Here is a 14,327-nt window from a genome sequence, read left to right as displayed (position 1 = left end):
AGAATATTCCATATATGATAGTCGACAAAATCCATACATCCGTCCCTCATACGATTGCACCAATTGGGTTTGGCACTAGTTGAATATGTTTCTTTCCGCATTGCCTGGAAGCAAATACTTGTATTGCCTTCTCTGATTTGGTGGTAGCCGTGGAGCCGGAATTGCTTCCCCTGCTTGAATGGTTCAGTCTTGGTTACCCGGTTACGAGGAGGGCTCGGGTCATATGCGGTTGTAACAGAACTCGGTACACACGCTAGCACTGCATAATTCTCAGCTGGGCAAATACAGATGCAACTAAAATGAGGAAAAGTACTTACCGCCGCTGCCTGGTAACGTGTCCTTTAGATCATACACGATCATGGCATTCTCGATAGTATTATCAGTATCATTGCAGTTGGCCTTGTTTAAAAAAAATAATCCACTGTCTGGTGGGATAATAGTCGGCAGTTGCTTATCATAAATTGGCCCTTGGCTGGAAGCCATGTCCGAAGGGGGTATCGATGATTCTGTTTCCCAAGGCATATCGGTCCAACTGGGACTGTCTGTTGTTCCCCAACTGCCCAGGTCACCTTTTGAAAAACCACTGCCGTAATCCCATGTGACAGAGGAGCTGCCGACATCTCCAGGAAATGCCGTTGCTGGATCCCCTTTCACGAAATCACCACCAATATTTCCTTTGGCGAAGGTGCTTTCACTGTTTCCAGGAGGCAACGTTGAAAAGCCGCTAGTCGTGTCGCCCCAATCCCCTTTCAAAGACAGGCTGTCACCTTTGGCAAAGGTGCTGTGGATGGTCACACTATCGCCGATGCTGCGCTTGTCGAAGTTCTTTTGACCAGTAAAACTACCGGCATCACTGGTAGTAGTAACAGTGAAACTACCAGAATCACCACTTCCTCCTCTGAAACTACCAGAATCACCACTTCCTCCAGTGAAACTACCAATGAATCCAAAATCTGTTTCAGATTCGCCCACCAGTATGAAGACATTGCCACGAGAACCTTCATGGTATCGCAATGTAACAACGTTTCCTCTTGTCAATGCACACGATGGGGGTGTGTTGATATTCAAAATGTTAACCACGACGGTGGCTGTTGTCTTCCATTTCGAAGTGGGCGTAACACTAGCCTGCAAATGCGAAGAACATTATTTATACGAGACAACCAGTGACAATGACTAAAAAAAGGGGCCAGGATTTTCTTAACTCATTGAACCATGTTGCAATATGCAGTGCATCTTCGCCGTTTAAAGCTTTCTGGACACGGCTGTACAAAACTAAGAATCTGATCACTAACTCGATATGTGAAGGTTTTGTTTGACTTAGTGACAAAAGGCGTGCTGGTGTTGTAGAGATAGTAATGACACATGCAGTGCATGTCACTTTGCAAACACTAATCTAGTTCCTGGTTCCTCCCTACAGATTTCTTGTGTCGGTAAGTCGAGTAGACTAAACCAAAAGTTAAAGTTCATTATCAACCTCGAGGGAACTTGGACAGAGTCAGACCACATACTTACTGCTATGTTAATCGTAAAAGTTTCCGATGGGTAGCCAGTTAGTGGGCGGGCGACGCGAATTGTACTTCCAATTGGAGAAAAGAAGTCCCTGAAGTCATCGGGAATACCTGAAATGAATTGCGTAATCATCTGTTTTACAGTTAGAAGTGGAGCTCTTCTTTCACTTATTCGGTCATGTAACTTTATCGTGCGATGTCACCTAATCCGTTGTGACAGGCTCCTCTTCTAACATAAAAGTCAGAACCGTTTTCCTCTCTCTGTGTAGTTAACGCTACGGCCCATAACCATGAAATGATGTTGGATATGCCATGGAGACGAGCGAGGAAGTCAGGTTTAACCTCAACCAGGGATCGTGCCGAGTCAAATGCAGTTGAGGTTCGGGAGACTGGAAGGATTAACAGCCTGGACGAAATAGTCGTTGCCCGGCCGGAAGTTACTCATCTTCAGAGGTGTAGAAGCAGCCCAATAGCAACAGGCGGTACGTTTCCATAAGTATATTCCTCAGGGGTCAGCCCGTGGCACAACAGGCGTGAACTAAGACAAGCTTCGCGGAGTCATCATTCCCATTGGCCCTATGTTGCGGGGGGGGGGGGGGTAATGTTATACGAGTGTATACATAACACCGTCTTTGAAATTATGTTAGAAATTCAAAACGTATTTAAAACAGAATGAGAAATCTAAATATCATTGCGAGACAAGGTTTCACAACCCGGACTGCAAAGCAATACTTCGAACTACAAACGACGAAATAAATGTACATTGTAATCCTATTTTTTTAGGAATACCGTACCGTGAGATCGCGTATGGTTTGATGCTTCTTTCAGTATTAACTTTGTCAAGAAAGACAGAACAAATAACGATACAACACTTAGGGCTTCTTTAGAGTGTACTTGCATTACTTAAAAGTGGAACGTGCTGGGTAGGCTAGTCAATGGGCAGGGCTGAGCAGACTGTATGAGTTAGGGGTCATCACTCCTTCCTAATCGGTAAAGCGAGCGATGCCCCACCCTCATGCAGGGCGGTCTGGGGAGCACTCAGCAGAGAACAAAGCTCACGCTGCCTTTTACGCAAGCGTGCTCAGCACACGTCATCAGTGATGGAGCGAATACATGTACGTGACAACATGTAACAATACTTTAATACCTTGCGAATAAGAACCAGCGGCCATTTTTGTCTGGGCAGATCCACCAATGTCATAATGCATACGACAGCCGCCCTTGCCATTCATGTGCATATAGGCGAGACCAGGCCTAGCACCAGTTATTGCGTGACACAATCTGTGGTTTCTTCTGTGATGCAATGAGACATGTTAGTTACTGAAATGCTGAAATGGTTATGTGGACCAGGATGAGAATAAAAGGGAGGGTAATTCTGGGATTGTCTGTCTGCACTATGGCTGAACATCCTAGAAGACGCAGGCGCTACACTCTGCGCGAAAAAGTAAAGCTTCTCGCTGACTTCCATGCCGGTAATGAAACCGTGGGAGCGTTTGCCATCACAAACCGTTTGCCAAAATCTACAATGATGAAATGGTTAATGAGTGAGGATGACATTCATCATCATAGAGCATCGTCAAAAGCCAAGGGTTCAGAATTAGCGTGGAGAGAACGTGGCACTGGTAAGTCTAGGGAACCATGGCAAAGCCCCCTGAACATTAAGGGTACAGCTAAAGTGAAGGGAAACTGAAGGATGCATTTTTGCATGGAATGTGGCAAAGAACAAATTTAGTGATTTGCTGACAGAGTAAAATGAACTGTTATCTTTTAGGCCTATACGAAGAGATGGAGGCAGACCTAGCTGATTGGCTCGATAAGAGGCGTGCCCTGGGAATGGCGATATCACATCACAACATCAAAGATGCATCGAGGGAACTGTATCAACAGTGGTGGGTTGGATTGGCTATTGCAGAACAGACCCGTATATTGAACGATTACCCACGGAAATCTCACTTTACAGCATCAAATGGCTGGTTATCAGGGTTTAAGAAAAGGTACAGCATCTCCCTTAGAAGGAAGACCAAGGACAGCCGACAGGTGCCAGATAATGCTGACGCCCTAGTAGCTGCATTTAGGGAAAGCGTGCATGAACAGCATGAACATTATGAAGATTATCAAGTGGCAAATGTAGACGAGGTTTTCACCCTTTTTGACAACCATGGCAGTTATACCTACAACCGAACAGGGGCAACGCAGATTGATATCAAATCTTCGTGGGGCAATCCTAGGCTGGGATGTACCGTCACTTTAGCAGTCACAATGGCAGGGGGAAAATTACCCCCGCACATCACCTTCAGACGTCCAACTGCAGCCGCATGGCAAGAGCTTCAAGACAATCTGCCTGAAGATGTAGTCGTGGCACAATCACCAACGGGGTGGATGAGAGCAAATGTTATGTTAGATTACCTCGGAGAGGTGTTCATCCCCTTCATGCATCAGGACCAGGACGACCAGGAAGACGGGTATCTACCTTTCCTTCTCATATGGGATCGCTGCCGTGTGCATCTTACAGAAGAAGTTGCCCTTCTCATCATTGAGAATGGCGGTGTTATTGAGTTTATTCCACCAGGTTGTACCCCCATTGCGCAGCCCTTGGATGTTTCTGTCATCCACAGCTTCAAAGTCCGTCTTCGGCTGCTATGGAGATTGTGGAAACAGGAACACACGACGCCGGATGGAAATTGTCCAAGGATTTCAATTTTAGAAGTGACACGCCTTGTCCGAGACGCATGGCAGGAAGTACCCGAACAGGTGGTGCAAAATTCATTTCATGCTGCTGGTATTGGGCGTGGGGTTCCACTGGTTGGGGCAGAAGATCTCGAACAACCTGCTGGGGACGTCGATGAGGGACTAGAATTTTTTAACCTGCCAGAGGAAGACCTTGTCGAGGACCCTGATGAATAACAGGACCTGCAGGCTTCTTGAAGCCGTCTCATGCCATTACCTTTTTTGGGCTACCCTGTAGAAGTGTTCATTTTGCCATTAAATGACCACATCAAATCTTGTTTCTTGCAGGCATCCGCAAAACTTGCTTTTTTCTTAGAGGTTAAAATGCATTCAAAATTCCTTCACCGACGTCACCCTGCCGAGCATAAAATTGAAACAGTGTGTAACCATCTTTCCCATTATGGTATACTAAGGGTTAACATGGTGGGATTTGACCACAAGTCAACGACATCGATAAAGAATTCCCCTTTATGTCAATTCCCGAAGCCTATTCATGTAGTCAAATCAAGCACGCCTACTCACATGTCGTGGGCGGGACAAGTTAGGCCTCACTGGTGGCCAGGATCGGTTCTTATTCGCAAGGAATTAAAGTATTTTATCGACTGTGAATTGGTGTCGATGAATAAACACATGCCGACACAATAGACCTTCGTAAGGTTTGCAAAACTTGCATGTCGGTGTAACAGTAACAAATGCCCCCCTGGAAAAATTGTCCGGCCCTATTGTATTCTGCAATATGGTTCTATAGAGACCCTGACCGTCAATAGCTCAGAGATTGAAGCGCATAAATAGAATCCTTTGTTTCCCGGGCATTCTATCCTAGGACATATTAAACTTCTACCCTGGCCTTATTTCCAAGTCACGTTCGCCAGAATTTCACGAACTTATCAACGAAACCTGCTGGCAAAAGGTGTTCAACTTACCGATGGATAGATAAGCATATACTTCCGTATAGATCCGCAGGATTGGTGTCTTGACACTTATGTCATCGCGGATAGTGATGTTCTTGGGCAGGCCAATGAATCTGGGCCTTGGGGACAGAGTAACGTTCAGATTCAGAGCAAATCGCGTAGGAGTCGCCAAGTCTGGGACCTCACTTAAGAGGTAGAGTTGCAGAGGTCCCTGAATAATTGAAGTATAAAACATACAGAATGATGACAAGGCTCAACTCGAGGCGGGCAGAACGACATATGGAAAAAAATGTATTTTTCCCCATCAGTGATTCTATACAATAGACAGCTTTAAAGACCATCAATTATGAACTTTCAGGGGGAACGCAGAAAAGCGCGTCAATCCACATCTTCTAGCGTTCTCAAACAATGAGGAGAAACACTCAACACGGAAATGCTTGATAAAACGTTACACCAGCATAGTCAAGTTTTGCTGGGCGTTTGCAATTCCCCAAACATTTCTTCTCAGCCCTGCAGGCAGCAAAACCGGCCTTCTTGGCCTCAAGATAACCATTCACGCAACCTGGTAGTTTTCGCTTTACTTCAGCATCCTATAATATTCTAAGGGTGTTGAGCAGCAATATACGACTTGAGTTTCGAACTGTATCGTGGAAAACACTGGTAGTTCGGAAACGTTTGGTTTGACACTTTATTACTACGTAACTGTTTCTTGCAATGAGGTGAGGGTATAATCCAATTGTCTCCGGTATCGAAACTGACCTCATCATTGACAGTGAACTCATCATTCAGACACAGCGCTCTGTCCCCGTGACTCAAGAATGGAGGTATCTTCTCCAGCCGGTATTCCAGTGGGGTATCGTACGGGGTCTCGCAGGCACCACCGAACGTTACGCAACTAATGTCAGGATCGATACGGCGGGAGATGGACTGCGGGCAGACGGGTGAAAGACCTGGTGGAAGGAACGAATACCAGCTGGTCATAATCACATTTGGCACTGAGAATTTAGGCGCAAGCAAGTTTTATCTTCAAGGCAGATTGGAGCCCAATAGGAGTGTGAAGTAGAAGTGTGGAGGTCCCTGAGCCTCCATGTAATCCCCAGATATGGGTGTGGAAATAGCATGCAATCATGCTCAAGACGGAAGAATCTACTATTATAATTGACGAGTTGCACTTAGCGTTGAACGCCTTAATAAGCCTGGTTTTACCTCTACTGCCATCCATTAATATCAACTGACATGATGTAGTTTTACACAAGTGAGGTTAATAGGTATGTTTGAGTACTTTGAATAAAGTCATTGCGACAATATCGTGCATTTTGTAGTCCAGTTTTCATGATCACGGTAGGCATTTTTTCCTGCACCTTAGAGGCATAGTCACGTGACATCACTATTGACGAGTTGCACTGAACGCGTTGAACGCCTTAATAAGCCTGGTTTTACCTCTACTGTCATCCATTTTCAACTGACATGATGTAGTTTTACACAAGGGAAGTTAATAGGTATGTTTGAGTAAAGAGGGGTGTGCCCCCCCCCCCCCTCATCATCACCCTGGACCAATGGACCATGATATACGGACCATAATATACAATCCAAAACATTCATTTTGTTACATTCATTATGGTTTACCCTGTACTAAATGTTTCTGAACTGTCATTGCGCTAAGCACGTGTTTTTGTTGCCGGAAGACTTATCATCGATGCTCATTCGTCGAGCCTTATTTGGAAGAACCAATGAAAATTGAGAATGACGTCATGAATATAAATTAGTGTGAATATTAATCGACTATGCCTCTAAGGTGCAGGAAAAAATGTCTTCCAGTTGGTAGTTGCAGTAGTTGTGTGTTGTTGTTGTTAGAAGTATAAGTAAGTAGGGGATTCCAGTAAGGCCGCATCATAGTTTACTGTTGCACAACAACAACAACACTGGAGACATTTTACACAGAAAAAAAGTGGAAATTTTATGACTCTGAGTAACATATCATCTATCAATATCAATATACCACTGTCGCCATTGACGTAAATATAGATAACGCCCGGAGATTTTACTCACAAACCAGCACCCCATTTACACCAAACCCACAACATACCAGCACCCACACAATCCGATTTTTATACCTCGAACAGCCCGCGCCACGGGATAATTGGCCGAATGGCTCGCGTAACTGACCGCGATATAGTATAACGCATTGTCTGAGAACGCATTTCTTGGGCAGTACCAAGTTCTAAAAACAAAAAGATAGATAAAGGACATTTAATACGATATACGCTCACCTATAATTTCCAAGATGACTGTGAACTGTGTCGCTTTATCCCAATCAGTGTCGCCGGCAGTGACCGTGAGGTTGTAGATGTACCTGTTCTGAGGTAGAGCTCTGACAATTCGGAGACTTCCAGTTTTTGCATCGGGCATCGTAAAATACTTTGAATCGCCTGTAAGTCAAAAGAGCTAGAAAAAGTAAGCTAACCGCGATCTCATGGGACGAGAAAAATACTCTGGTGGTATCGTCGTTTAGACTATAGGCCTAAGGTCGCTTTTTTTTGAAATTATTGCTTTTCTTCAAAGAGGCCCGATAAACTAGCCTGTCTTGGCCAGCCTGTCTTTTCAAGAATGCGAGGTCGCAAGCCTTTTCGCTTGGGCTTAAGGGGCAAAATTACACTTCTTCGCCCAAAATCATGGTCATTTTGATGAGTTCTGGGAGGACATTTGCACCCAAGCCCCCCCCCCTCCACCTCAGCTAATTACGCCCCTAAAAAATCTCTCGGCTCGCTTGCGGCGCCATGCTTGTTCTTAGTGGCTTAATGTTACCTTCAGCTTCCAATCGATAAACCACCGTCCTAAACTCAGCATCCCTGTCTGAATCAAAACAAAATGCTGTTGGGAAGGATTTGCCGGTAAGAGCACTTGCCACGCCATCCATAGTAGTTAGGTTCACGTAAACGGACCGCGCGGCGCCTGTCCGGCACTGGGGAGGTTCATTCTTGTCCTCGACATTAATGGTAACCCTGGTCGCAGCTGTCATATTGGAAGCGGGATCGAGCCCGGATATCGCCTGAAGATAGAATTTTTTCAGTACAACACGCTCCCTCTGAGACCGTTGGCTTCCGATTCTGACTTACGACGCTTCGGAACTTTGGTCCCGGATGTGGCACGGTTTGCGCATAAATGTAACATCGTCATATCCGGTACCAAAGTTCCGATGTCTCGTATTAACATCGGATGGGCCACAAAAAATGCGAATAGGAATAAGAAACTGTGTCGTGAGAAAGTAAGTGAACTGCAATTTATGCATTTCTCACACTGCGGACCAAAGGTTTTAGTGAATGTGGCAAAGATCTCTGTGATAATGTGTGTGCTATATGACAAGTAAATTCCGTGTCCCTGTACGATTTGACAGTTAGTAGCGCGATCGGGTATTTTTGTGGCCCACCCGATATATTGCCCTTTCGTTAAACTGAAAGTATCAAGATTAGGCCAAGTAGTATATCAGAATCTTTGATATTTTTATAGTCATTGATATGTCGCTTCGTTACTTGCACGGCAAGTGATTAGAGTTAGTTTTTTACTACGAGGCTTCAGGCCGGATATGAAGTTATCGAGTTGTACTAATAGCAGGACGGACGTTTTTCAGCAATGAAATTCAGTTATTTTTATTCAGTTTAGGACAATTCCGAACACTTCAGAGTTTGATTAGATCATATATTTTACAAAACAATTTCAGGTGAGTTGGAAAGGTGGGAGCAATTCCAGCATAGACTTACCTCGATATCTAGACTGATTGCACTCCAACTTTCCGTGGCATTGAGTCCTTGGATGGTGAGGAGTCCCGACATTTCATTGATGACTATGCCTGGGACTGAAGAAAAAACAATACAGTGTGCGTACTGAAACGTTGCCAAAATTGACGAGGACTGACGAATGCCTATAAGTATCATACCGCCAAAAAGGAACGACTGTTTGCAGAGAAACATTTTTGTGCCGTCATAACAACGAGCCAAAGAAAATCATTTTCCTGACCTGATTGTTCAAACCATTTTTTTGTCACTTACTTGAAGAGCTGTATGCCTTCACCTTATGCGGGCATTGATTGGGTCTAATATCCCTTCATCATTGTTTATTCGTGGCTAGGTAACACACAGCGCCTGCAACAACCGATTATGTGACTACCGCCCGAATAAGTGACACAAAATCAACCGATAAAGTGACCTCATCTTCCAAGGGGGGGGGGGGGGTACACACGAGTTGCCGTGCACCGCGCGCTTCTTCTGTCGTCTCATAGTACGGTAAGCATGGAGGACGTTAAGTCGTACTCGCTAGGGCTAGATTCGATTGTATTACAACATACCAACTCACTTAATCGGTCGATGTCAGCTAATCGGTTGTAACAGCGCTTACCAATTGGTCTAGAGACAATTTTATACGTCACAGCAGCATTGTCACCGATATCCGCATCCGTCGCAACAAGCTTGATTCTATAGACGGAGAACTCCCTGACTGTTATGTTGTAACTCCCGTTGGTGAAAACCGGTTTGTTGTCATCCGCATCACCGACGGATACGTACACAGAGATAGATTCTATATGATCGACCCCATTCTCGTTGCTGGCACTGCATTTTATTTTGAACTGAAATACAAGTAATGCATGTACAAAGTGCAAGGAGTGCAAGTAGTGCAATGGGTCTGCAAATAAACGGGTAGATTGCCCTTTTCAAATCCGTTTAAACCATAACTATACAATCCTGTTATATTGCAGAATTGAGTCTGGGACAACCACAGTCACAATTTAGTAAAAAAAAGAGTTAAGTGCATGTCGCAACCACTGTCCTGAGTAATATTTTCTGCCGGAGGCTCCACTTTCTTTTTCAATGAAATATCGAAAGTTAGAGGACCCAGAACCGATCCTTTTTCTCAAAAATTGAATGGCACTTTAATAAACTCAAATTCCCACCGCTTCAATTGTCAATCCTGTGACCAACGGAATCGCACACATTTAAGTTATTCTTAAATTATAAGATATCAAGTTGCTCGGCATCTGCATTTTGATAGACGGCAACATTCAAAATTTAAGCTTACTTAAGCACAATAATACGTGAAGAAAAAAATATATGCCAGCGAGACATCACTTTTAGCCACTCGCCCCCTTTTGACACCCCATGGCTTCACCTACCGTGCCAATGACTGCGACCATTTCCCTGTCAACCGGGATCATCTGAGGCGTGGGGCCGAAGCACACCGCCCCGCCATCTGAACTAGACACGACCCCAAACAGTGCGCCGTACTGATTTTGCTCCTCTTGGGAAACTACACAATTCAAGCGCCTTCCCTTGGTCTGGCAAATCTGCTTGAACGCATCGTATTCTTCAGGACAGACATACTTTCGCGGATACTGGTTTTCCATGAGTTGGAGGGTGAGATTTCGAGTACATAAACGTTCAGCTGGAAATATAAACATTTTGTATCTGATGACACCAGACTGGGCCTGGTCACATAGGCACATGAAAATGAGAGCTCAATAGACCCATCCCCACTCGACAGAAAACAGCATCAACCCAACCCAACCCTCGTCCCCAATTGACTGAAAAACACACCCTTACTGACAACACACACAACAGAATATCTTTTCATGCGTGGTGTCAGTAAATGGTGTGTTTGTCATTCTATGATTGGGCTATTAGTGGTGGAATTTTCACGTACCTATTGTTACACTATTTTGGGAGTCAAAATTATATCGTCGATTACGTCAAATGAAATTAACGTCGGGACGAGACAAATTCGACTCTGACAGCGCAACCCGAAAGAGCATTTAATTTCTATACCTTGAGTACAAACTTAATGTATACTCGGGACAAATACCCCCCCCCCCCCTCCATTCAACAACAATATATGTTGCAAGGTGTAATGTAAACCAATAACCTGTTCATAGGAAGCAACTGGTGTCAAGAAGGGGAACATACTCTGCCAGTTTCAGATCGTTCGTACCGAGTCCCTTACACTTAATCCTTTATGGTATCACTAGGTGTTTTTGAATATCTTATTATCATCTTATCGTATGACTTTCGCCAACAATTGTTCAACAAACCTTCTGACGTCACTGGGGGCGATACCGATGTGAAATTCGTTTCTGGCGTCAATTGCGTCCCGGTAGGTGGAGCCCTTGAGAATTGGAAGGCACCAAGTGTCACGTGACAAGCCAGGATGATAATGACTGAAACAGGAGAGCAGGATGAAAACAAGAAAATATTTTAGTTAGTCTACTGTCACCGGTCTATGACCGCTTCATTACCGAGAAATCGAGACAAAAGGACAAACTGGAGCCTGTCGTCGACCGTCGGACAAATCGGTGTCGCCAACCAACTGTCTAATTAAATCTAAACATAGATAGGCTCAAACGGCCATGTGCATATTTCACCGCTTCTTGAATATTCAGAAATAGTCTTAGATCAGTAAAACTAGAGTTTTTCACAATAGCACCCTTTGTGAGGACAAGAGTACAAAAGGCGTATTTTGTATTCTATACGATCCGTTTCAACCGTATTCACAGGCGAGTTTGAATGAGAGCGAACTGACCGGCTGAGAAGTTGGAAATGTCCTATGATAGAATGTCCGGGGAACAAATGAATAGACTTCCTATTCCTGTTTCGCCTAATTCCTTTAATAGTATAGAACGGATAGGCTACCGGTATTCACGAGGACATCCCGTATATAGGGGTATACTCCCTTCGATTAGCTTTTGATATTTTATGGGTTTTGACGTTATGATCGACTTCAACCTGTGTTTGAACCTACCTTGTGACAACATGGTCAAGTTTTTTGTGGGTAGATTTCTCCTCCAATATTGCCAGCAGTTCTAAAAATAAAGATAGGTTTTGAGGTTGAGGTCATCTCTCCAACAACATTGAAAGATGTTGAGAAAGTTCGGTTTCGAAATCGCAATATGTTACAGGCAGTTTTAGATCGAACATAAAAATTGAAATTGTGTCAGGACGACTCGGCCTCAAGGGTTTACCACCATTTTAGCGAGTGCATAAATTCCTAAAGCAACAAAAACTCTTTTACAACAAAGTGAATGCCAATATCAAGGGAGGGAGTCTGTTCTTTGTTTTCCAGAGAACAGCCTCCCAGGTTTTACCTGGGCATTCACTTCATTTTAAAAGAGTTCCAATTGTTTAAAGATTTCAATTCAACTCAGTCAAGCAGAAATGGTGGTACCTGTGGTCAACGTAGACGGAGTATGGAGTCCGACTATCCGAGTCTTAGGTCAATAGCATGAGTCATCCTTACATGATTTTAGCCCATGTGGGGTCACACGTTGGTAACAGAAAACGTGACAGATGGTTTAAGCCCAAAATATGCTCTCATAGTCCGCGTGTTTGTGAACATCCCTAATGTTCATGATCATGATAAGCGTAAGTTGAGTCGTTCCACCGATAACAATCGTTCTGTAATTCCTCCCACTCCGAGTAAAGTTTAACTTTGACCGCAATTAGTGACCATGAATTCCCGGCTGAAAATCCAGGATGTGACACCAAATCCAGAAACAGAAGTTGAATGATCGAACGTAAAACAATCCTTGTCCTGAATTAAATGTTTGATCTTCACATATCGGCAAGTACTCAGAACTTGCAATAAGCGAGCGCCGTGGTGGGACATCAAAATAGGCGTGGATTTTTATTTATATAACATGGTCTTGGCAGGATTGGGGCATGAATATCTTATCTAACATAGATAGCGTGGTGCAGTGTTAAAAAGAGCAGGACAAGATAAAACAACATGTTGAGCGGTCGAATCAAGATTCAGAAATGATGGGACGAGTTAATATGCATACTATAGCTATTGTTTAGGCTAGGAAACTGAACACACCGAGGCCCTTTCAAATAGGAATGTCACGTCGCAATGACGTTACTTTATTATTTGCCTTGACCATTTATAAATAAAAATCCAGGCCTATTCTGATTTCCCGCGGCGCTCGCTTATTCCAAGTTTTGCAGTAGGTGTAGTATATCCTTACATGGCATTCCAAAATTCAGACGAACACAGAAAGACATACATAAGACCGAACACGTTACACCCAATGTGGTATTTGTTCCGTGTATGTGTATAAAAGGTCCGAAACGAGTCCAAAAGGGGCTTTGTATGGGGAAATTCTATTGAATAAGTCACCGCTCGTTGATCACAATACATATGTCATTGAGGCAATTTGTGCGTAACATTATTACCGAAAAGTTTGGAGCGTTCGTGATTCACAAAGTGATCCATTAAATTCGTACAAGATAAAAATTTGTAGAGGCAATTGCTCAGCGATGGCAAAACGAACTGTCGTGCAAGGGGTATCAATGTGTTTCTAGTGATGGCTGGTTGTGTCTAGTGAATGGATTAGTGAACATAAGTGTCCACAAATGTTTTGGCACTTTTTTTGAAAGCGGACCTTGAATCAGGTTGCCATCTTGGATGTCTGCATCCTTAGATTCAGGGTTTTGACAATCCTACGTCATAAACTGTGTTGCTAGTTCAGACTGTAAATCTTATTCAGGTCAAATTAGTGCCACTTTCTCTCATAAAACGTTTTTATTTTATTGATAAATAACGAAATATGATCTTTATGGATAAAATCTGACACTTACTAGTGGATTTTATGATGATTGTACGGAGAACTACAAACGCAGCATAGGGCATCGCGGGCTTTGTGGTGATGCGATAGCCTCACAGCAATAAGAAAGATTCATTCCTGATCTACATCCGCGGTACTGCTTTTCAAAATGGTGGCAACTGACTAGTTCCAGAGGCGTTGTAAGGAACGAAATCAGCGCCTCTAGTGTCAAGATTACGACATTCTTAGAAATATGGGACTATGAGCTTCTGAAAAACGGACCATTAAAAGGGGGCACTGTTCGAAAATGCCGCAGTGCAGTTATGCGTACTGTATTTATAGTGTTTGTATACATGGGCTGAGTTGTTCAAAACAACGTTAGCTTTAACGGGGACATGAAATCCTTACGTGAAAATCTAGTGGTTTTAACTGAAAGAGATAACGTCCTTAAGGACACTTCAACGTAACCGTTAGGGACTTGTGACTTTTGTGCTTTTGAACAATTGGACCCTGTACAAGTAACCATAGCGGACAGTTATGTAAATGCACATTCTGAACCATCAAAGTTAATCGGCCCGTTACCTCCCCTCATACCTC

The 14,327-nt window shown here is 43.7% G+C and overlaps 1 protein-coding gene across 2 annotated transcripts in view; it reads right to left on the bottom strand.

The window, feature by feature from the left end:
• The window catches only part of LOC135499704 (uncharacterized), a 45,774-nt gene extending 32,572 nt beyond the window's left edge, over positions 1-13,202 (bottom strand). Inside the window, exons 1-13 of one of the 2 annotated variants that reach the window (XM_064790631.1) lie at positions 13,152-13,202; positions 12,353-12,718; positions 11,930-11,990; positions 11,223-11,348; positions 10,311-10,579; positions 9,539-9,767; positions 8,905-8,999; positions 7,952-8,195; positions 7,417-7,575; positions 5,906-6,096; positions 5,159-5,357; positions 1,513-1,619; positions 318-1,125 (exon numbers count right to left, since the gene is read on the bottom strand). In XM_064790631.1, coding sequence (XP_064646701.1) covers positions 318-1,125; positions 1,513-1,619; positions 5,159-5,357; positions 5,906-6,096; positions 7,417-7,575; positions 7,952-8,195; positions 8,905-8,999; positions 9,539-9,767; positions 10,311-10,579; positions 11,223-11,348; positions 11,930-11,942 — 2,440 coding nt within the window. In that variant the 5' untranslated portion in view covers positions 11,943-11,990; positions 12,353-12,718; positions 13,152-13,202. The remainder of the gene's footprint in view (positions 1-317; positions 1,126-1,512; positions 1,620-5,158; positions 5,358-5,905; positions 6,097-7,416; positions 7,576-7,951; positions 8,196-8,904; positions 9,000-9,538; positions 9,768-10,310; positions 10,580-11,222; positions 11,349-11,929; positions 11,991-12,352; positions 12,719-13,151) is intronic. The other variant, XM_064790632.1, reaches the window with a different exon arrangement.
• Positions 13,203-14,327: the final 1,125 nt, after the last annotated feature.

This window comes from Lineus longissimus, chromosome 15 (genome assembly GCF_910592395.1).
Source record: "Lineus longissimus chromosome 15, tnLinLong1.2, whole genome shotgun sequence".
Taxonomy (NCBI): Eukaryota; Metazoa; Nemertea; class Pilidiophora; order Heteronemertea; family Lineidae; genus Lineus; species Lineus longissimus.
Note: the sequence above shows the minus strand (reverse complement) of the source record. Positions and strands in the feature narration are given on the sequence as shown.